The 23,552-nt window shown below is 35.4% G+C and overlaps 1 protein-coding gene across 1 annotated transcript in view; it reads right to left on the reverse strand.

Annotated features, from left to right (window-relative positions):
• The window catches only part of LRP1B (LDL receptor related protein 1B), a 1,963,100-nt gene that overhangs the window by 848,917 nt on the left and 1,090,631 nt on the right, over positions 1-23,552 (reverse strand). Inside the window, exons 8-11 of the mRNA XM_025404289.1 lie at positions 14,742-14,964; positions 10,897-11,068; positions 6,226-6,369; positions 102-338 (exon numbers count right to left, since the gene is read on the reverse strand). Coding sequence (XP_025260074.1) covers positions 102-338; positions 6,226-6,369; positions 10,897-11,068; positions 14,742-14,964 — 776 coding nt within the window. The remainder of the gene's footprint in view (positions 1-101; positions 339-6,225; positions 6,370-10,896; positions 11,069-14,741; positions 14,965-23,552) is intronic.

Raw genomic sequence — 23,552 nt, forward strand, 5'->3', positions numbered from 1 at the left:
ACTTGAGTTCTGGTTAAAACCAGTCTGACACACACTGGATTTATCCTTTTAAAGTGCTTTCTCTCTGAGTAGTTTGATGTTAATGTCACAGTGTCACTTACCATCTTTCAGGATGGTTTCTCGTTCTGTGCCATCTATCTTCTGCCGGCCAATTAGGAAACTGGTGGTGTCAGCAAAGTAGATGTAATTGGTTTCTGCATGAAAATCTAAAGCACGAGGGTTTACCAGATTTTCTATGGGGATCATGTATTCATCAGCTATCTTGGTATTCAAGTCCATTCCTCTAACAATTCCTGGGCGTCCTTTCCCATAAAAGAGGAACAACTCATTCTTTGGTCCTGCAAAGGAAAGATTACAAATATAAACAACTGATGCTGCTTAATCTTCTTTACACTGTATAATGCCACCGTTTAATTAACTGGCACAATTAGCTTTTTTTTAAAATTCAATGCTAAAAATTAAACTCTAAAATATGCCAAATGTATCTTGTAGTTTTGATGCAAGAAGGCCAGCTAATTGCATTACTTTAATTAAAACAGAAATTACTTCTGCGAATGGGTTATAGGTAGTTAATTATCCTTTTGTCTGTAACTGTCTGGATAGCAAAAACATGACAGATCATTAGATAACTTGTAACTTGTAAAATAGGCATTTATTAAAACATCCGGCACATTTAATTTTATAATGCATTACAATCTATCTAGCATTTTCTGTCGATACTAACTGTACCATTCATTATATTTGACAATGCAAAAATCTTTAGAAAATTTAAGACACGCCAACCCCAAGTTTGCATCTACGAATTGTCAGAGGCAAACAAAGAATCATATAGTATCACTAACTTGCTTGTGAATATATTACAGTTGCCCGAACATGTGACTTATTCTTTTAGAAATGAAATTAAATACCAGTTATAGCATCCCTTTTTCTTCAAATTTTAATTAGAATGTTAGAGGCTGATGCTGTCTGACAGTAACTCTGATGAACAACACAGGCCTTATCAAAAACAAAAGAAAAATGAAAACCCCAAACAAAAAACTGTCTCCTGAGTTTAAAATGTCAGCATCAAAGTAGCTCTTTCTATAGAGTGAATTCCCTGTTTTGGACTTCTATATAAAAATATACACAAGATTCTCCAATTACCGGGGCATCTTATGCTTGGTTTACTGTATATAATTTTACAGGAAATAATTTTTATATAAAAGGAAAAACATACTGAGGTTTATTAATAAAACTGAAGATACAAAAGACTCAGCTGTATTTGAATAACCACACAATAATTAATATTCATAATAAGGTAAAATAATATTAAAATTTGGAAGATAATAAAAATAAGCAATTATTTATACACCTAAAAATACAAAGTATATTAACATTTACATTTATTTTCTTGTGTTTTTTAAATTAGTGTAATTGAATATGAAATATATATAAAGGAATGTCGATAACTTTAAAAAAAAATTTACTTAAAGTTCTGTGCAGAGTATGCGGGTTTGTTACATAGATAGTATCCATGTGCCATGGTGGTTTGCTGCACCCATCAACCGGTCATCTAGGTTTTAAGTCCCACATGCAACTGGCATTTGTCCTAATGCTCTCCCTCCCCTTGCTCCTCATCCTTGACAGGCCCCGTTGTGTGTTGTTCCCCTCCCTGTGTCTATGTGTTCTCGTTGTTCAACTCCCACTTATAAGTGAGAACGTGCAGGGTTTGGTTACACCTTACACCTTATACAAAAATTAACTCAAGATGGATTAAAGACTTAAATGTAAACCAAAACCATAAAAATCCTAGAAGAAAAACTAGGGAATACCATTCATGACATAGGCATGGGCAACGACTTCATGACTAAAACACCAACAGGAATTGCAACAAAAGCCAAAGTTGACAAATGGGATCCAACTTAACCAAAGAGCTTCTGCACAGCAAAAGTTACTAGCATCAGAGTGAAGGGGCAACCTACAGAATGGGAGAAAAGTTTTGCAATCTACCCATTTGACAAAGGACTAATAATGAGAATCTACAAGGAACTTAAACACATTCACAAGAAAAAAAAAATCAAAAAGTAGCCAAGGGATATGAACAGACACTTCTCAAAAGAAGACATTTATATGGCCAACAAACACGAATAAAAGCTCAACATCACTGGTCACTAGAGAAATGCAAATCAAAACCACAATGGGATACCATTTCACACCAGTCAAAATGGCAATGATTAAAGTCAGGAAACAACAGTTGCTGGCAAGGTTGTGGAGAAATAGAAAAGCTTTTACACTGTTAGTGGGAATGTAAATTAGTTCAACCATTCTGAAAATAGTTCAACCTTTCTGAATCGCCACAGTGTGGCGATTCCTCAAGCATATAGAATCAGAAATACCGTTTTACTCAGCAATCCCATAACTGGGTATATACCCAAAGGATTATAAATCATTGTACTATAAAGATACATGCACATGTATGTTTACTGTAGTACTATTTAAATAGCAAAGACCTGGAACCAACACAAATGCCCATGAATGAGAGACTGGATAAAGGAAATGTGGCACATACACACCATGGAATACTATGCAGCCATAAAAAAGAATGAGATCATGTCCTTTGCAGGGATATGGATGAAGCTGGAAGCCATCATTCTCAGCAAACTAGTACAGGAACTGATAACATATTTTAATATATAAATAATAAAAATAAAACAAATTCCAGGTACCTAGCACAAACGTGAAGAATATTTCCAGTACACTGGAAGACATAAATGTGCCCAAACTCACTCTCCTCCAACTCAGAAAGAGTCGATATCCTGATTGTTGTGTTTATTATGTATTTTTAAAAGAGTTTTAACACATACGTGGTGTATTTCCCAGCAGCAGATTGTTTAATTCTGCATGTTTGAATTGCATGTGTGAATCTTGTGATTAAACTTATTTTTTATTATACTCTTGATATTCATCCGTTCTTCTTGTAATCAGAGTTTACTCATTTTCACTGCTGTATAACATTCCTTTGTATGACTATTTCATATTTAATGTATGTAGGTACTTTTTAAATGTATATTTACTTATATCAAAGTAGACACTCAATTTCATATTCTGCTCTTATTAATTTTAGAATCAAGATTATTATCTATATTGAACCATTATCTTAAGCCAAGCCTTGTTTCTGTTTGACATATAATAATTTACCAACTAATTTTCCAAATAGTTTTCTGTTTTCATCATTATAATCATGATATAAGCATTTTTTTTTTTTCAATTTAGCATTTCACACATTTTCTTAGATGAAATTACGGAGCAAAGTACATTAACATCCTTGTCTTCATTGCCCTCATAGCCTTGCAGTGTCTACCTGATGTCAAGGGCATTTTCTTTTAAAATAATACTTTATGTTATTTTAAAGTATATTGATACATTTGAAAATCATTAACATTTTAAAGTATTTTCTATCCACATTAGATACATATATACTTCTATATTTTTCAAAAATTGGGATATTGTATATAAATTCTTTTCACTGTAATGACTTTTTGTCAAGCCATTAAAAAGTCTTCAAAAACATTTCTTTCAATGGCAGCATAAGATTCCTTACTAGAGAAGTAACATAATATAGTCAGCTGCTTACCTATTGTTGGACAGCTATATTGTTTCTGAGTTGCTGTTATTATAAATACATTTAATTTCCTTAATCAAAAGTAAAGAATTATAACTTGTTTAATTATGTTGTCAGTTTTATGATCATTATACTTATTAGCAAATGTCTTACCAATTGTGATATCAATTTCTAATTATATTAGCAATACATAGGAATCCTGGTTTTATAGCACCCATTTTGCTAAAATCTCAGCTCATTGCAACCTCTGCCTCCTGGGCTTAAGCTATCCTCCTACTTCAGCCTCTGAAGTAGCTGGGACTACAGGAGTGTGCCACCATGCCTGTCTAACGTTTATAGATTTTGAGAGACTAGGTTTTGCAATGTTGCCCAGGCTCTTATTGAAATCCTGCGCTCAAGTGATGCACCTGCCTCAGCCTCCCAAAGTGCTGAAATCACAGGCCTCTGCCACAACACTCGCCCTTGGTTTTACTTCTAATGGATGTCTTAATTGGTAATTGGTAAACCTAGAACTTCATTAATGTAATATGTGTGATTGTGTGTGTATATAGGTATGTATGTTTTAAATAAGAATAGTAAAGATTTTCCCCATTATTTTCATTGGTCATTTCCTAGGTATTCTTTAATACCTACTTAAGTTTCTTCTAGTGTGTCTTCTTGTACTATAGACAATTGAATACTAAAAAATACATTTCACAGACACTCATATAGCCAAAGGTAGTGGATTTTATTTGACTACCTAAAATGAGATATGCTAGCTCAAGTTTAGAACATGAAAGTGAGGCAAAGGTCCCCTTTTTGCCGCCTCTGATGGAGACATTGAATATTTCCACAGCAGGCTTCTTCCATTCCATATCAAGATGTGAGGAACAGGGTGTTTCTCCTTTCTTCCTCTTTTTTATTTTTTTCCCGTTAGGGGCTATCAGATGTGACTTAACTCTGCATCTGATAGTTTTGGTGCCAGCTTTCTAATCCCTGGATCTCAGCTAAATGGTATGTTTTTAAAGTTAACATTTTCATTTATGACTTCCTGATGCTCTAGCTTCTGAGTATGGTAGATGTTCCAGCTTTCAGCTGGCATGTTTGGGGGGGATGTTCCAAAGACCCAGTAGTCTAGAAGCTACTGGTCCAGGTTTTTAAATGATTTTGTAGGCACCTATTTGCATTAAATCTCTTGTTGCTCCAAATAGCTGGAATTATTTCTGATGAGTATTAATGTACTCCAGGTGATATACTACATTAGAGATGATTGAATAATATGCAATTCTGATCTTACATTTTTCCTCCAATGTGTGTATGTATGTATGCACATATGCTTGTGTGTATATATATGTGTGTGTGTGTGTGTGTGTGTGATTATATCTCCCAAGTGGCATACAGATCAATTTTAAAATCACACACTACATATACACACATGCACCCACGCACAAAACTTCTTTTATCATGAGGCTTCAAACTCAGTGCCCTCAATTATCCAGAAGGCCTAGGAACATGAGACCTGTTACCTTCACACTTCCAGTATTTAACACAAAATCAGGAATACAAATAAAAAATGTAAACAAAGTATAAAAATACATACATATTAACATAGTTTAGCCTCTTTGATTCTTCATTTTAAACTATATATTCTATTAGTAGCTCTAACCATTTAGACTTAAAATTCTAACACATTTAGAGATCTAATTTCACAGTCCTCAGTAAGCACATGACCAGAGAGTGGAAGAGATGACAGGATTGTGACCAGAGAGAGAGGACTGACAGAAATAAAAAGCTGTCACTATGACAAAGGTACAGACAAACTAGACACTGTAAAAAGCAGTAATCATAAAATTAAAAATAATGGGGTCTGGGGAACATTTAAAGACCAACAGTCCCCAGTAGGATCATTTCAATCAGGACCATTCTACTATACCTGAATATCAAGACCCCAGGAAAAGACCTTCACTAATTATTGTGCAAAATATTAAGTTGCGAGAGTAATTTTTGAAATCCTTATTACTATATTTAAATTAAAATAAATTATTCTGGCCTATTTAAAAAATAAACAGAGATATATCTAAGAGATTAGAAAACTTTTTGATAAAATCATTAAAATTTTTTTGATAAAATTGTTACATGTTTGATCTCTAATTAGCATAGCTTCAGTTACCTGAAAAATTAAATTATGAAAAATTAAATCATGAAGTGACTTCACTCCCCAGTGATGGTAGATAAAATGAAGCCTGTCTATACGTCGATTTCTGTCAAAACAAGCAACACACCTATTATGAGGAGTAGCATATTGTTTCAAATAGGAGGAAATCTTATCAACTCATCATTCCAGCTCATTAGCTCACATACATCCTTTAGGGAATTAAGGGAAGCATCTTCCTAAAAATCTTCCCCAACATATGTTTCCCTAAAAATCAATAAATTTAGTGACTCTACAGCCTGGTTCGTTTCTAATTCACATTATCACAACAGAAAAATACTTATTTTGAGAAAAATGGACAGTATATATTTGCAGGCAAACTTCACCTGTTGAAGTCTCATGTTATGACTGATGTTGATGCTGCTAATTAATACTTAAAATCCTATTATAAGGGGGGTAGCTGCTGGCAAAATGTTTTATTTTAACAACATACTTTTGCATGACCTGCCATCGCTTCCCAAGTTGAAGCCAGTCCTGCAGCGACAGGTCCGAGTTTTGTAACTGCTGCTGAGTAGACAGATGTGTGAACAGCCCCCTGGCATTCCATATGGATCGACTTCACATGCATGGCTTCTGACTACAACAAATAAAAAACAACATGCGTGAAATTCAGGTTCAAAGATAAGATAACTATGTGCATCAGTATGTCAAAATTTCTATAGTGTAAAAACAGGGAATCTTAGCAAAATTTTGTATACTCAACTATTTAGCACCATAATCAAATGCAAAAGAGTTAAAACCCATAGAAGAAGAGATTGGGATTTAACAAAATCCTCCTAAGTGGCCATTTAAAAAAACAATTCTAAGAAATAAAATGCATTCATATTAATTTAAAGTCTTCACCGGTGAGCAAAATAAAAGTAACATGAATTTTTGGTACATGCGTCTCATCCTTTTTTAAAATACTAATTTCTAAAATGAATACAAAGATCCATAAAAATAATTCCAGGTTAGGTAGTTAGGCGGAGAAAGGATTTACTTTGAAATGATTAATCATATAGGCAACTAAACTAGAAGAAATGAGATTCTGTGATTGTACTCTGTTGAGAAGTGCTGTGGCAAAATATTTTTAAAATTTTTAAGTCTATTGTCATTTTGAGACTCTTACCACAAAATAAAATATGTATGTGTGTATGTGTGTGTGTGTGTGTGTGTGTGTGTGTGTGTGAAGTTGTCAAACGGTGGAGGCTGAGTGTATGTACAGAAATTGAGGAGTAGAAGAATATTTTATGAGTATAAAACCTAGTAAACTAAAAAGGTAAGAAAAGTATTATATGGAGAGGATGAGAAAAGAAAGACGGATCAAAGTGAAAAGAAATAATAGGAATAATGTAAGATTTTATGTATTACTGTAATTATGTTTCTTTTTTTCAAACAAAGAGATGTTTAATTAATGCTGATACAGTATTTTTTTCATTTAAAATGAGATTCATTTAAAAATCATTTCATTAAATGATTTCATAAAATCATTTAAAATAAAAAAAAATCCTTTGTGCCTTTTGAGGTTCCTTTTAAGCTACATGTCTGTATTATCTATTTAAAGGATAACTTTTTAAAAATAAAAATAAAATAATAATTTAACAACTGTACACACAGGGACAAGCCATAAGCTGCACCAACTGGATCCTAGATCCTCTTTCCCCAAGGGCAGCCCATTCTTGGTTCTTAATTATGTTTCTTTTAGATCATCCACTTGTTTGAAATGGTGATGAATACCATGGCAATATTCTCTTCATAATAAAACTACTATGCTTTTAATAATTATGCCTATTCTCTTTGTATTATTCATTCTCTAAGTGGGAATATAAGTGAAATGTAATTTTAACTATTTTTTCCCTGCCGAGTGTTATTTTTATTTTCTAAACTCTCTCCACTTATATAATAGATCACATCTCCTCTCAACTAATCACCAACTCTCCACTTTCTCACTCTCATCAACACTTTTGCTTTTTCCATTGGATCATGTCCATCAACATGCAAATGTACCATTATTGCTACATCTAATAAAGAAATATTTTAACCCAAATCCCCACAATGATCCTTCCTTCAACTAGCTCTCCATTTCTCTCCTCTAGCTTACATCCACACCATGCAAAGCTACAATGATCATTTTCTATAATTCTTTTCCTTCCTCTCTCAAACCCATTCTACTCATGTATTCACTTTATCCTGAAACTGCCCTTATCAGATCCCAGTGAGCTTCGTGCTGCTAAATCCAATGGTCAATTAGATTTAAGAAGCTTCATCTCAGTCTCCTCTTTTGGTTTTTCCTATTCTTTGTGACATATTGCTGGAGCATACCAGTGTACATTGCTTGGAATGCTTATTTCTACATTTGTATTTACTGCCTTCACGTTCACATCCATAGTCATGGCTTTAAATGTCACCTATCTGCCAATGACTCCCAAATTGGTATCTCGAGCCTGGACTTCCCCCCTCCAACTCCAGAATTGTATATTTAAATATTTTCACTTTAATTTATAATAAACATTTAAAGTAACTCATGAAAATTACATTTACTATCTTTGTCCTAAATTCACTCCAAGCTTAGTTTTCCCATCTAAAAAATAACTAAATTATTCCAACTGCTCTAGCTAGACCATTGGCATTATCCTTGATTCTCTTTTTATTTATACTCCACATCTAATGTATCAGAAAATCCTATTGGCTCTATATTTGCCTATATTCTGAATTTCCCTATTCTCCCCACTTTCACTGCTGCCATCTTGATCCAATCCACCATCCTCTGTAACCTCCCACCCTTCTCCTCCCCACTACCTATTATAAACAGAGTAGCCATATTGGTTCTTTTTTTTTTTTTTTTTTTTTTTTTTTCCCTTTGAGACGGAGCCTTGCTCTGTCGCCCAGGCTGGAGTGCAGTGGCCGGATCTCAGCTCACTGCAAGCTCCACCTCCCGGGTTCTCGCTATTCTCTTGCCTCAGCCTCCCAAGTAGCTGGGACTACAGGTGCCCGCCACCACGCCCACCTAATTTTTTGGATTTTCAGTAGAGACGGGGTTTCACTGCATTAGCCACCATGGTCTTGATCTCCTGACCTCCTGATCCACCCGTCTCAGCCTCCCAAAGTGCTGAGATTACAGGTGTGACCCACCACGCCCAGCCGCCATATTGGTTCTTTAAAAATGTAAGTCATACCATGAGATTTTTCTGTTTAATGCTTTCTAAGGACTTCCCATCTCACTAAAAGTATAAGCAAAAGTTGTTTTTTTTTTTTTATAATAGTCTACAGAGCCCTACTTCTTATGATCCTCCTTTGTTTCTCCAGCCTCATTTCCTACTTCTCTTTTCCTCATTCATTCTGCTTTAGACACACAGGTATTCTTGCCACTCCCTGAACAGTCTAGACATGTTATTTCCTCATGGCTTTTGTGCTTGCTCATCTCACCACCTGCAATGTTTTTGCCCAGATATCTCTGGTATGGTTTGGCTGTGTCCCCACCCAAATCTCATCTTGAATTCCTATGTGTTGTGGGAGGGACCCAGTAGGAGGTAATGGAATCATGGACGCAAGTCTTTCCCATGCTGTTCTTGTGATAGCAAATAAGTCTCCTGAGATCTGATGGTTTTTAAAAGTGGGGTTTCCTCAAGACCATCTTGGCTAACATGGTGAAACCCCGTCTCCACTAAAAAAATACAAAAAACTAGCAGGGCTAGGTGGCGGGCGCCTGTAGTCCCAGCTACTCCGGAGGCTGAGGCAGGAGAATGGCGGGAACCCGGGAGGCGGAGCTTGCAGTGAGCTGAGATCCGGCCACTGCACTCCAGCCTGGGCGACAGAGCGAGACTCCGTCTCAAAAAAAAAAAAAAAAAAAAGTGGGGTTTTCCTGCACAAGCTCTCTGCCTGCTGCCATCCACATAAGATGGGACTTACTCCTCCTTGCCTTCTGCCATGGTTGTGAGGCTTCCCCAGTCATGTGGAACTGTAAGTCCAATTAAACCTCTTTCTTTTGTAAATTGCCCAGTCTTGAGTATGTCTTTATCAGCAACGTGAAAATGGACTAATACAATCCCCATGCCTTTTTCCTTCAAATACCTCAAGTCATCATTTAATGTCATCTTTTCAATGGAACTTCTTTTGACTATTCCATATAAAATTGAAGACTGCTCCCATTTCTAACACTCTTTATCCTCCTTACCTTCTTTATTTTCTCTATAGCACTTATTATCTTCTAATATAATACATAATTTACTTAGTTATTCTGTATTATAGCTTCTCCGCTGGAGTGCAAACTCATAAAGGCAAGACTGTTCTGTCTGTTTTATTCACTTCTGTATTCACAGTATACATAGAATAGTTCCTGGAACATAGTAGATTGTCCATGAAAAATTAATGAATGAATAAATCCTAATATTAAACTCTAAGAAGGCTATCTACAGAATTTTATATTTGAATCTGTTCTAAACATATTTGTGACAATGTACAGCCATGATTAGATATATGTTAATGCTTAGATAATTCTAGGCTAGTTTTGATTTGAAATATAAGTATAGAGTATAATAAAAAATTTGCTGGTGGTTTTTGATATTTTCTTATTTTATATATGACTGAACCTAAATTGTATTGATGAACAGCATCACTAATCTTCTGTAAAAAACAACTGGTTTGTTTTTCTGAGAAAAACTGCAGCCTTCTCATTGAAAATTACTTTTTAATGAATATGTGTTAAAGAACAATTGGAATGTAAAGTTAGGAGAGCCCAATGACTATAGTAAACACTGGACAGATACTGCAAGGCAGTCACCTGATTTTAAATTTGTCTACCAAAATGATATTTAAAAAATTAAAAAAAAATAACCTTAGCATCTGAGTTTCCTGTCTATATACATCACGACTGAAAGCCCCTTCCTGAATCTAAATCTTGCTATCATTTCAATTCTATTGTAGAAGCGATTCACTAGGAACTGAACAATTTGTCATTTAGACTTGTGACGGGAGCTCTATCCCACCTAACAAGCAGACATGCCCACTTTCGCTGTCAAAGCAGATAATTTATGACTCACTCACTTCAACACCATACAAAAGCACAAGGACTATATCCCCATTCAATCTACCATTAGGAAGGTTAGAAAGAAGCCTTCTCACTTACCTGTCGGTTGAGTTCTTTTCTGATAAATTCGTATTCCCCGAGCATTCTCCATTTTAATTAATGAGTGAATATCAGTGCCATTAAATCGGTTTATCCTTATGATATTGTAGTTATCAGAATTGGTTGCATACAAATAATCTTCGAACACAGTTATACCATAAAGATGTCTGACCTATAACGAGGGGAAAACATAACTATGATTTTTAATTATGTAGTTTTCACTTTGAAAGAAAAGCTGATTGCTATTTACTAGTATGGGAAATGGCTACAGCAGGAGAACCGCAAGGATGTTATTTACTTTTTCTCAAGGAGTTCAACATTTCACTGATTAAAACTTATTTTTGCCAGGTGCGGTGGCTCACGCCTGTAATCCCAGCACTTTGGGAGGCTGAGGTGGGCGGATCACAAGGCCAGGAGATCCAGACCACCCTGGCTAACACGGTGAAACCCCGTCTCTACTAAAAATACAAAAAATTAGCTGGGCGTGGTGGCAGGCGCCTATAGTCCCAGCTACTCGGGAGGCTGAGGCAGGAGAATGGCGTGAACCTGGGAGGCAGAGCTTGCAGTGAGCGGAGATCCGGCCACTACACTCCAGGCTGGGCGACAGAGGGCGACTCCGTCTCAAAAAAAAAAAAAAAAAAGTAAAGAAAACATTATGTAGTAGTGTTTAAAATCCAGCCTGGGCGACAGAGCGAGACTCCGTCTCAAAAAAAAAAACCAAAAAACAAAACAGTTCCACATGTAGAGAGAGAATTTTATTCATGTGTCACTAAGAAAGCATATTTAGTAGTAATTTTTCAAAGGCTTCTGAGAGTAACACTTTCAAGCATATTCAATAATATTCCTATGACACTGTTATATATAATTTTTTTTTTTTTTTTTTTTGTGTTTGAGATGGAGTCTCGCTCTGTCGCCCAGGCTGGAGTGCGGTGGCCGGATCTCAGCTCACTGCAAGCTCCGCCTCCCGGGTTCACGCCATTCTCCGGCCTCAGCCTCCCGAGTAGCTGGGACTACAGGCACCCGCCCCCTCGCCCGGCTAGTTTTTTGTATTTCTTAATAGAGACGGGGTTTCACCGTGTTAGCCAGGATGGTCTCGATCTCCTGACCTCGTGATCCGCCCGTCTCCGCCTCCCAAAGTGCTGGGATTACAGGCTTGAGCCACCGCGCCCGGCCATGTTATATATAATTTGAGATATTTTAAGGGCTACTTGTTTATACAATAATGGATATGTAGAAGCTGCAAAAACATAGCTCTGCCTGTGAAACGACTAATGAGAAAGCACCTCTGAAGATTTGTTTTATAAAGTCAAAATCCAATTTTTTTTGTCCTAAGCTATGTTTAGACTAGCACTTGCTCCAGCACTGAAAGTAATATATAAAGAAATCACATATTTGCAATCATTGTAAATAAATGTCAATATTTCACTCAGAAATAGCATTATTTCTAAAGCCAATTTATAATAGGAATATAACTGTTTCTTTTGAGAATTACAATGTTTATTGCTATTCATATTCTTAGTTAACAGTCCAGCTCTTCTCTTTGGCAAAGGTCTTGGGGTTTATGGGGAAGAATGGACATCTTGAACTTAGAAAGTTTTCCCCTGGAGCAAAAGGAAGAATACATGTACTGATTTTCTGATAAAAAGGCACATGCTAGGCACGTTGCCTTTGGCTACTCCTTTACTTAATTTAAAATGGTTCTGTTCCAGGGTATAGTGAAGTTGCCAATTGACTTGCTGCAGAGATTTTGTTGAAAAAGCATCTGTCACTACTTTTGGCATTACATCGCACACTTATAATACGTACATTTGCAGTTAAGAGAATTTGAAAAAGTACGTGTGGTTTGATTATAAAAATACTTATAGAACAAAAATCACAAAATGTTCTATTTTAACCAGAAAATCTTGCCAGTTCTGTAGTTTAAACAAAAACATTTGATTTATCTTTCTAGCATATATGACTCATTAGTTCTATTTTTGGTCTTCTTGTATGAGATGTGACTAAAAGAAGACTGGCTTTACATGATGTTTTTGGGTTTTATCTCATTTCTTCATGCTTAGTTTGGACATAAAATATGAGAATTACTAGGGAGAACTATTCCACGTTATAGCCCAAATAGTTCTTTTCTATGTACATGTTATTCCACAGTATGGGCATGTGTTGTACTTATGTGTGGGTGTAGTCAAGTGTGTATTTACTAATATCATTTTCCACCTAGCTGACATCAAATTTACTAAAAATGTCTATGGCCAAATTTTGACTTGGATAATACTTTGTCCTACAAAAATTATAAGCAAGCTCAAGATTCTTCCCTTGCCATTAGTCTCATGCATGTTTTGCTCAAAGTTTGGGGCCATCAACCAGGAAGCCTGTAGTGATGGGATATCAACATTGTTGTCTACATGACTGCCAATTCATAATCCAGGAGAAAAAAGCCTGCTACATAAGAGGCAATTGGTCAAGGTGGAAAATATGTTCAGCCAGTAAAGGTAAAATTCACTCACTATGTCCCTATCTTCCTGCAGAAAATACTATTTGCCCTAAAATAAACACCTCTGCTAATTATCCCCTAGGCAGAGGTAGGAGAAGCCTGGAGCAGTAGATAAACCATTTTGCCTTCAGCCCCAGTACTTCAAAAACTGTATCTATGTTGGATTATTTAGTGGCAGGCTTAGCATATGTTTAAGGAACAAGCAAAATACAGGCAACAGACATGGAGAAAAAAGAATAATTAAACACTTCAGGTTTTCAAAACTTTTTAAAGTAGTCATGAAAAAAAATTATTTGAACTCCCTATCTTCATAACAAGGTTTAACTTTTTAATTGCAAATAAGTAAAGAGAAGGGCCATGATAATCCTCTCAGAGGTCAGGTCCTCTAAGGTTGTAACTAAGAACTTTGAAAGGAATCAAGATTTTTGGGGCAGTTGAAGGTGAGAGAGAAAGCACTGGCCCACCTTTAACATTGAACAGGTTTCCCCCTAACCCCAAACAGATTAGTGCATCTCTTTATCTGTCAAGGAAGGAGAAAGGATTTCATTTTTAAAGCTGATTAGAAAGTAAAAGTAACTTTAAAGGATGATCACAGAATATACCTGTCTTGCATTGCAAAAGAATCCAAAGAGATTCACATTTTCAGCTCCATAGACTAAGAATCTCACATAAAATAAGTGCAATCAGTGAGATAGAATCAGACTTTTAAACGTATTATAGTAAATAAGGCTGATTTCTACTTAGAGATCTCTTTTAGGCATTCACTGAGCATTGTTTGCAAAACGTAATTCAGCAAAATAAAAAGTAACACATTTAGGAAGAATTTTGACCTTCGTGACTTTCACAGAATTCTCTTTTTAGGAAGTACTTGAACACATCAGAAGTCAAAATTTAATCAAACCAATTAAAATAATAAAGGTACTTTTGGGAACAGGCATTTGCTTTTGTTAGAAAAATATCTCCAATGCCACAGGGGACAGATGATAGTTCAGCTCCTCATGAATGAACTACTTAAATTAGTTTTTAGCAAATAGGCCATAAAATCGGATCTATTTTAACACTTTTATTTTTTACTAATATAGCATTTTTGTCTTTGTTTTGTGTTTGTTTACTTGTTTATCTGTTTTTAATAGAAGGGAGAAAGAGTAAGAGAGGCATCTCCAATTTTGTGGAAATATCACAATATCACTGTGAAAAGAACATTCTCCAATATAGGAAATATACTGTAACTTTTATGATTCATTGCAGCTCGACTTCAGAAGAAATTTTCAATATTGCAAATGTTGGTTTCCTTTTTGTATTATTTCTTTCATTGTATTACCCTAGGAGCATTTTCTAACAAAATTGTACTTACTTGTCTGCCTTGAATGATAGCATGTCTATTTTTTCCTTGATAGTCCACTACTCCCACATAGTCCAAGTAAAGATCTACCCAGTAAACCAATTTGTTGACTAGGTCTAGTGCCAGTGCAGCTGGCTGCTCTGTCTTTGAATCAATTATCCTTGTTCTGTTCATCCCATCCATGTCACATCTCTCCACTTTGGCGACATTCCCGTAGTCAGTAAAGAAAAGTTTTCTGTTGAAAGAAAACTAAATGTTAAAGCGGAGGGTGGGGGAGGGAAGCACATTTGATGGAGCCATCTGTAAAAAACAGAACTTTTTCTTCTAATTTATTTCAGTGATTACATCTGTTAGCTTCCCATAACCATTTCCATATAATATCACTCATAAACAGAGAAATCTGCTAATGAATATTGCAGGGCATAAGGGAGCAGGTTAACCAACAACTGTAAAATTTCCCCAAAACGAATGATTATAGTGGGTTTATTTTTGTATTAGGAGAAATGTTTCTTTAAGCCTCATAGAGCTGATGGAAATCGACCACATTCAGTGTAAGCTTCAGAAGTGAGCCAAGTCACCAGGCCAGGGCACGTGAGCTATCAGCCTTTATCTTCAACCTGCCTTTCAAATTGCCTGGTAATGTTTGTCTCCTATAAAAGTTATTATGCAGAGCTCAATGATGCTGTGAGTGGTGGAGAATAGCAAACCTGGAATGGAATTAAGCAGACGGAAAAGCAAATGTGCTGTTTGTAGCAACAGAAATAAAATATAAATAATCAATTCCCCACCCAAAAGTATCCCTAATTCTCCCAAATATTCCCAAATCACAAAATTGTATTTAAGAAGTATAGGTCATTTCTTCTCATTTTTTCTTAGTATTTATTTTGGAGAAAAGGCTGAAAAGCAATGTTGACCTCTGAGACAACAAATTCTTTCATGCAGCGCTAATGGTGTCTGTCAAAGTTTAAAATGTAACTCCAACACCTCAGTGTCTAATATTTGATTAGTATTCACTATGTTTAGTAAACACAAATCAATTTTAATTAACCTGACAATATTTAACAAGATTACCCACTCATGAGACTAAATTACATTTGTAAATAGAAGACCATCTTGCCTTGACTTAAATACAATCTCAAGAATAATCCGATTTACAGTGACTGAGCAAAATTAAGATTACCTAGAGTATAAAATATTTGATTTTACAAACTTGGTGAATTAGTTTTTAGTTACTTTTCTCAACGTACTTACATTATCTAACAGTATGGGCTATCTTTCAAGCTTAAACATGTTATTTAAACTTTAATTTTAATTTAGCTCTCTCTGCTGTGGGAGACACTAATTTTTAAACATTAGTGCATACTATTGGTAATAGTACAAGCTAGATTTTATTATAAGTGTATTTTCCCCAAATGTTCTTGAAAGATCAGTTTATCATAAGTTAAAATTAATTTTTTCAAGTTCTATCTATTTAGGTGAAGATCTTTCGATTCTAGTGAAGAATAAATAAAAGAGCACATCCTGCAGTTTCATTGTCATGCTAAACGATCAAATCACCGCTTGGCATGCACACGTTCCCTCTCCCCCTCCATCTCTCTCTCTCTCTCTCTCTCTCTCTCTCTCTCTCTGTCTCTCTCTCCCTGCTTCCATCCTGCATCTCTGCTTTCTTCACTTATAAATCAATTTGTTCATAGCTATTCTGTTTCTATAAGGAGTACCCAGTTTCACTCTTGTTTACTGTAGAACAGTGTTCATTATTTTTGCTACATGAAACTTTTTCTCATAATGCCTCTCCTTTTATATATATTTTTTTCTCACTAGTTCATTTCACAGCGGTGAAGTTGGTGTGCAGGTGGTTTGACTTTGGGCATGGAGAAATTAAGGTTCTGGCTATCATGTGACATGTAGAGACTACGTTTAGATAGCATTATGAAGCAGGCAATTGCAACTGTTTACATAGTACTTAACAACTGGAAAGGTGAGTCTGAAGAGGAAGCCTTCTCTAAAGTCATCTTGAGATGACTTAATTGAACGAGATCTCCCGACCGCTGAAAAAAAAAAGAGGAGTCTCAAGACAATCTTGGAGGTATGCTATTAGAGAAATAAGAGTAAAGGAGGTCAGAAGTTAGCGGTAACACAGATGTTCATAGACATCTAAAAGAGAAAATTTTCAGAATAAAAAAATTGAGTGGCTGACTGGGTCAATCACTTTACAAAGCAAAAAAAGAAGAATATAGATTAAGAAAATGTCTCTGAATCTGATATTCAGTAAAATACTAGTAATTTTTGCCACTTGTGTTTGGGAAGTTTAGTTATGGAGGAAGAATATAAAGCAGGTGATGATGAAGGAGTTCAGAAAATGTAAGTTATTCTTTCAAGAAATTTTTCATTGATTTTGACCTTCTCTTGCAAGAATGATGCAATTGATTCTCATATTTTTTTCTAAATCGTGATAAAACTGATTGAGATAACTCTCCAAGTTTCTGCCAAGTATGAAAAAAAAAAACACATGTAAATATATAACTGATCAAAATTGAACCTTCTCAGACTTCCTATTCCTGACTATGATGAGCTCTATTCACTCTTAATTGAAATGCAAAAAATCAAAGAGTTCTAAAGAATAATAGCAACATGACCATAAAGTCACTACTATTGAGTACCTATAGTCACATGATGATATAAATGTTTATTTGCGTGCTTGTTTTTAGCAGTGTTTGATTTTAGCTTAAAATTTCCTGTTACAGAGAAAGGTTTCATTCCCAGGGCATTCTTTAGTGGAGGCATGGCTGTATTATAATTGGTAAACACAAGCTGAGGTTTTTAAATATTTAAAATTCAACTATGTCATTTGCGATATAAATGTTGTTGAGTTAAAAATCACTCTCTTCTTTTCTATAAAATATTTTTCCAAATCACAGACAAGTAAATGGTGCTCTGCAAACTCCATGATCCCGTGGATACTTATGAGAGACAAAAGTACCAGATAATTTGTATTTTACAGATGAAACAGGTTCAAAGCCTTTATGGTTAGTCCTTGCCAGAGGCATAAATGTCACATATTTTTGAAAAACTTGTTATTTGGAATTTCAAACTTACACAAAATTTTTAATTTTGAGGAATAGTAGAATGAATGCCTATACCCATCACCTAGATTCGCCAGTTGTTTACATTTCATCCTGTTGGCTATTTTACATACTCATTGAGCCACTTCAGAGTAAACTCTAGACATCATGACTCTATTCCTAAACACTTCAGCATCCATCTCTTAAGAAGGTTAAGAAAGACAAGGACATTCCCTTGCATAACCACAGTATATCTCTCATAATCAATACCTTTAGCAATGTGTACAATGTATAGTCCTTTTTCAAATTTGCCTTTTGACAGATAATGTTCTTTATAGAAAAAATTTCTGATTCAAAATCTAATTCAACATCATGCATTGTATTTAATCATCTTTTCCTCTCAACTCCTTTAATGTTGAGCAGTTCTACAGCTTTGCTTTGTTGTTCATGATGTTAGTATTTCCAAAGAGTAGATAGGAGTTGTTTTGAAGAATATTCCAATTGGCGATCTGTCTGATTTTTGTCATGTCATAATTAGGTTATATTATGCCTTTTGAACCAAAATGCAATGATTTTGCACTTTATTGTTACTACCGCTAGGGCTTAGAAACAGTGGGAAAGTCTATGATCCACCCCCAAAATTACACAAAAAAGAATTACAATGGTGGTTTGGAATCCCATTCATTCCACCATATTCGATGTTTTCCGAACACTTAACTCTCTTAACTTCCAGGGTCCTACTCTCTTTTTCAGCATCTCCTCCCACCAGGAACTAAGGGCCCCCAGTTTAGCACTCTCCCTGGAAAATTCATGGTAGATTGTGGAGATCAGTCCCAATTCAGCCCTATGCCCCATTCCCTTTAGGATAGCAGTATTAATACATTTTTTTTTAAATCTCTCTTTGTTCTTACCTGTGTTATCAACTTTTTTTTTTTATTATGCAGCAAAAAAAGGGCATTGCTGTTGTCTTGTTCTACATTTATTTTTAAATATCATTCTAGTTTCCACTAACAAAAATTAATATTAAAAGAAACCAAAATTCCAACAACTGTCTCTATTTCTAAGATGTTTAACTATTAGCTCACAAAAGAAAACATTTCTTTCAAATTTCCAATTATTCATCCCATTTTCTGAATTATGAATCCCATAAGCTGAATTATGGGATTCATAATTCAGCTTCTCTACTAAACAACATTTTATTGTTTTGGTATCATTATCCCATCAGATATGGGAAACTGTTTTTGTCTGACATCTTTGTGATTATATGTGCAGCCCTGTTTCACTACAATCATATAAGTTTTATACAGTTGAGGATAGTAAGAAACTTGGAGTATTATTGGTAAACTTGCCTAACATAAATCAAAAGTCACAAAGGGAGCAGTCATGGACAGTGACAGAGCACTGTGCTTACAGAGTTATGGCACCAATCATTTCTATACTTTAAAGGAAAGAAATTGTTACACACACTGACATCTTAAAGCATGTATTTTTTTTTAACCGATAAAAATAAGAATTACTTTTGCCAGTGATATCCATTTTAAATAATGCTTCTGTACTTTAATTCAAAAAAACATAAGAGAATTTAAATACATCAAAGTTCTGTCCATGTCCTTTAACTGCATAGTCAGTCCCTGTCCTGAACTCTTAAATGTTGGTTATAACTTACTGATAGAATTTAGAAATTTTCAAAAGGCTCTCAAAATGAAATGACTTATCATTCATTTTTAACTTTAAAAAAAGCTAGGTTACACAACAAGATTTTTTTGAAATGAAGTTAATAAAACAAGGTATTTTACATAAGATACACAATGGGGAGTAGCTAAGAAGGGAGTAAGACATAAGAGTAGGGAACCATATATTGCCAGATTTCAAAACTCATTGCTATGATTAGGATCTGGCAAACCCTCCATGTTTATTATGTCTTAATAAAGACAACTGCTTTCCTTTTTATTTCAGGAAAGTGATACATGTTTTCCTCAGAAAGGTTTGCACTAGGAACTTCATTTTTTTCTTGTTTTTATAATAACTTAATGTTATCCAAATAGCATCAATAGTAATACAACCTTATTTTTTATGCCATTGTACCTTGTACAAAAATTGAACAAGAAAGTAATTTTCCACATTATATAGAGTAATTGAGGTATATTTAGAATTAAAGTAGGAATATTAAATATTTAGCATAGCAATTCTAAAATGCAATTGCAAATCTGAAAAAGTAATGAGTCTTTGAAATAAGAGGTTTAAATTCAAATTCAATTAGTTCCTGCTACTTAAAGCATGTGGATAATAAACAATTAAGCTATTTTGTCTGTCTAGCTAAGACTATTCAAGATAGTTATTTATTGATCTTTACTTGTTTAGGGATTTCACTTTTGTTGTTTGAAAAATCTTTCTTGTGCTTGGTTTTCAGTTTACACATAAACACACAGAAATTAAACTTGACATGTGGACTCCCACTGACGGCTGGCTATTCTATATTCTGGAAACATTTCCACTAGTGATTTCTCCAAAAGTGTACATGTATTGGATATGTCAGACAATGTGGCTGACTCTTTCAACATCCTTATTTACCTAAACCTGCCCCGTTTAGTGTTTCTGAGGGGGCAGCCCTATGCGCAATAGTATAATCCCATTTCTCTCCTCCCTTTTCGTAGATAATTAGACCAAGAATGAATATGGGATTCCAGTGAAACCAAATCATAGGCTGAGAGGAGTCACTAGGAACCTTTCTCTCAATAATCTGAACTGCAAAGCATGGGGTCCACCTGGTGCACAGCTGCTGTAAAATAGGTAAGGTGAACTGCTAGTATGGGAGGATGTGAGAGAAAAATACTGAAGCCTGTGTATCAAAGTAAAGGGGCTATGAGAGGCAAGATGAAAGAAGCCATGTCTCCCTTGAGTGAAGGATTCTCCGGGCCCCAGGAAGTCCATCTTTACTTCCTGTCCTTAGGTCTGTGAACACAGGGGATTATCTGATTCCTCTCAGGAAAGAAATCTGTATTTGAGCTAACTTTGGTAGGTTTCTATACTTGGAAGCCAAAATGCCATGACTAAACCCCCATATTATTTAACATTCTATTTTAAGATTCAGAAAAATTGTGTTCTAAAGATTTTGAACAAAGCAAACATTGAAGCAGCGTCCTTGTCTTGGCTAAATACCTGGGGTTCATAGTCTCAAGGGAATCGAGGACGCAGACATACAAGAAGTGGGTTTAGGAATGGAGGTTTACTAGGCAAAGAAAGAGAAAGGAGAATAGCTCTATCTCCTGCGAGAAAGAGGGGTACTCCAATGGGCCTTCTGGCCCACAGCAGAGTGCACAGCATTTTATAGACAGGCTTGAGTAGGCAGTATCTGATTTACATAGGGTCCAAAGATTGGTTGGACCAGGTGTGACGTTTGCATAGTGCAAGAGGAAGCTGGCCACCCCACCCTAATCTTATTATGCAAATTGGGTCTTTGCCTGGCCAGGGCCATGCTGTCTACTCCTGACTGCACACGTGGTTGGCAGAAAAAGGAAAGGAAGGGAGGGAGGGAGGAAAGAGAGGGAAAGAGAGAGAGAGAGAGAAAGATGGTGTTACCATTTTGAACATGGCTAGTGCCAAGTAGCCTTTCCTGTTGGCACAGTTGCCAGCATTCACCCATACAAGCTTACAGCTTGCTTGTCTATGTCTGCAGCTTGATTTTACAGGCTGCTCATTGTTAGAAAAGAAAATGATTTGGGACTGCTTTTCATTAAAGGGAAAACCTTACCAAGGGCTTCCTCACCCTCACTATCTGCATAAATAATTTCTTTTTCACTCCTATGTATCATTCTACTTTAGGGAATATTTCATATTAAAATTTTAACTCTAAATTAAGAACTCATTTTGCAATCTTTACAAGTAAACCTCATAACCCTATTTTGGCACTGAGTCAAAATGCTATTTATGAAGAAACACTATTTTGGCCTAAACTGAAAATACCTTAAATCTTTTCTGTAGTTGCTAGAGAAAATACTAGGAAGAAGAACATTAATAATGAGCAACAATTTAGAAAAATTATTTTTATCCCTTTTAAATTCAATATATTACTCAAACCACAGATTTTCAAATGTCATTCCCTAATCAAGCTAGCTGAACTCTGGTGAATACAAATGCAGGCCATCCTTATCCCCACTTCACCCCAACACTGCCTCTCATTCACCTTTTTATGATGAAAACAAATTAGCCTTTTAGGCCTTTCTTTCAACTTGCCTTTCATTTTCCATAACCTGAGAGCCAGGAGTTAACTAACACTGTAAAAGAAGAGCACTGAAAGTGTGGAGAAATAGAAAGATTTGTACATTTTTATTATTGATTTATTTTTTCTTTTTATCCATGTCACACAGATATTTCATCAATGTCTAACGCAGTTTGAAATATGGTGGGAAAAATGCTTAACCATCTCCTCTCCCTAGATTGTCATTGTCTGAGGTGGAGTCTAGGCCCTATCAGCAACAGAAAGGCTTGTACAGCTTGATTTGTTCATGATCCATCACTACTTCCCCTTCCTTACTCCACATCCCTGTTCTCTAAGAAAAGAACAACTTGGTTTATGTTCACTTGCTCATTCCTGTCACCCATGGCTACACTTCACTGCAGCTGCCACATCTAACTGCCTAAAAGGTAATGACACACTGACCTAACATTTTGACCGTGAGGCATCCCTCATTCTTAGGCTGTAATTGAGACTATAAACCCACCTCTGTTTTAGATAATATCAGGACTAAATCTTGCAGCATTCTCACCCTTCTTTTCACAAGTCTCTGCTTGAAGTGTAGGACAGGCTAACATTTTGTCCACTGGTACAAAGCAACCTCCCCTCTTCCTACCCCAACCCTTCTGATCTGCGCTCTGAAACTTTCACTCCATGCTCAAACTCCATAATATCTTAGGATTACACTTTGAATGTTCCAGAATATTATGCTCAAATGGTAAAATCCACTGCTTTCTGAAGGTCTCACAAACTGGTTGTATCACTGACAGCACCCATCCTTGAAGAATTTTATATATATATATATATCACATATAAGATATATATATAATTTTTTTCATCTGGCCTTTGACAGACTTTTTATAAATTTCCTCATATGGGAGTAATAAGATATAAGACTCAGACTTGAAGTTAGGCTAAAGGATGAAAAATACACTTAAAGCCATTCTAGCATAGAAAAATATGTTTTCCAGATTATCCAGCATAGCTCACTGGAGTTATATTTCAGGCCTAAATTATTAACTAATCATAAATTATTACTTTGTTCAGTTGTTTTCATTGTCCTTTTTGCATACAGTTCCCTTGGAGAACTTGTAGGAGTAATGATTAGTTCAGGGTTAGATTTGAATATTCCTTTATCTAGCCAATTTTCATCTTTAATGACATTTCAATATTCACTTTATTTTACCTATGATATCAGACTATAATAGAACTCGGATGTATTCCTAAAAGGCTTAGAGTAGCTCTCAAATCTAGCACAAGTTTTGCTTCTCTGTTTACTTTATATAAGCAACCTGAATTTTAAGAATATAATACTGTCCCCTGTGAGGAGGATGGATTAAAAATGTTGGGTGATGGAAAGGGAGATTCCAGTTTGGTAGTTATGCACTAATGTAGAAAGTAGAAATGGAAAAGAGGAGAGAGATTCAAAAAATAATTTGGAGTCTGAGTCAGGACTTCATAATTAAAACTGAATAGAGACAAGGATTTCTTTTTTTTTTTTTTTTTTTTTTTTTTTTTTTTTTTTTT

Source organism: Theropithecus gelada, chromosome 12 (genome assembly GCF_003255815.1).
Source record: "Theropithecus gelada isolate Dixy chromosome 12, Tgel_1.0, whole genome shotgun sequence".
Classification (NCBI taxonomy): Eukaryota; Metazoa; Chordata; class Mammalia; order Primates; family Cercopithecidae; genus Theropithecus; species Theropithecus gelada.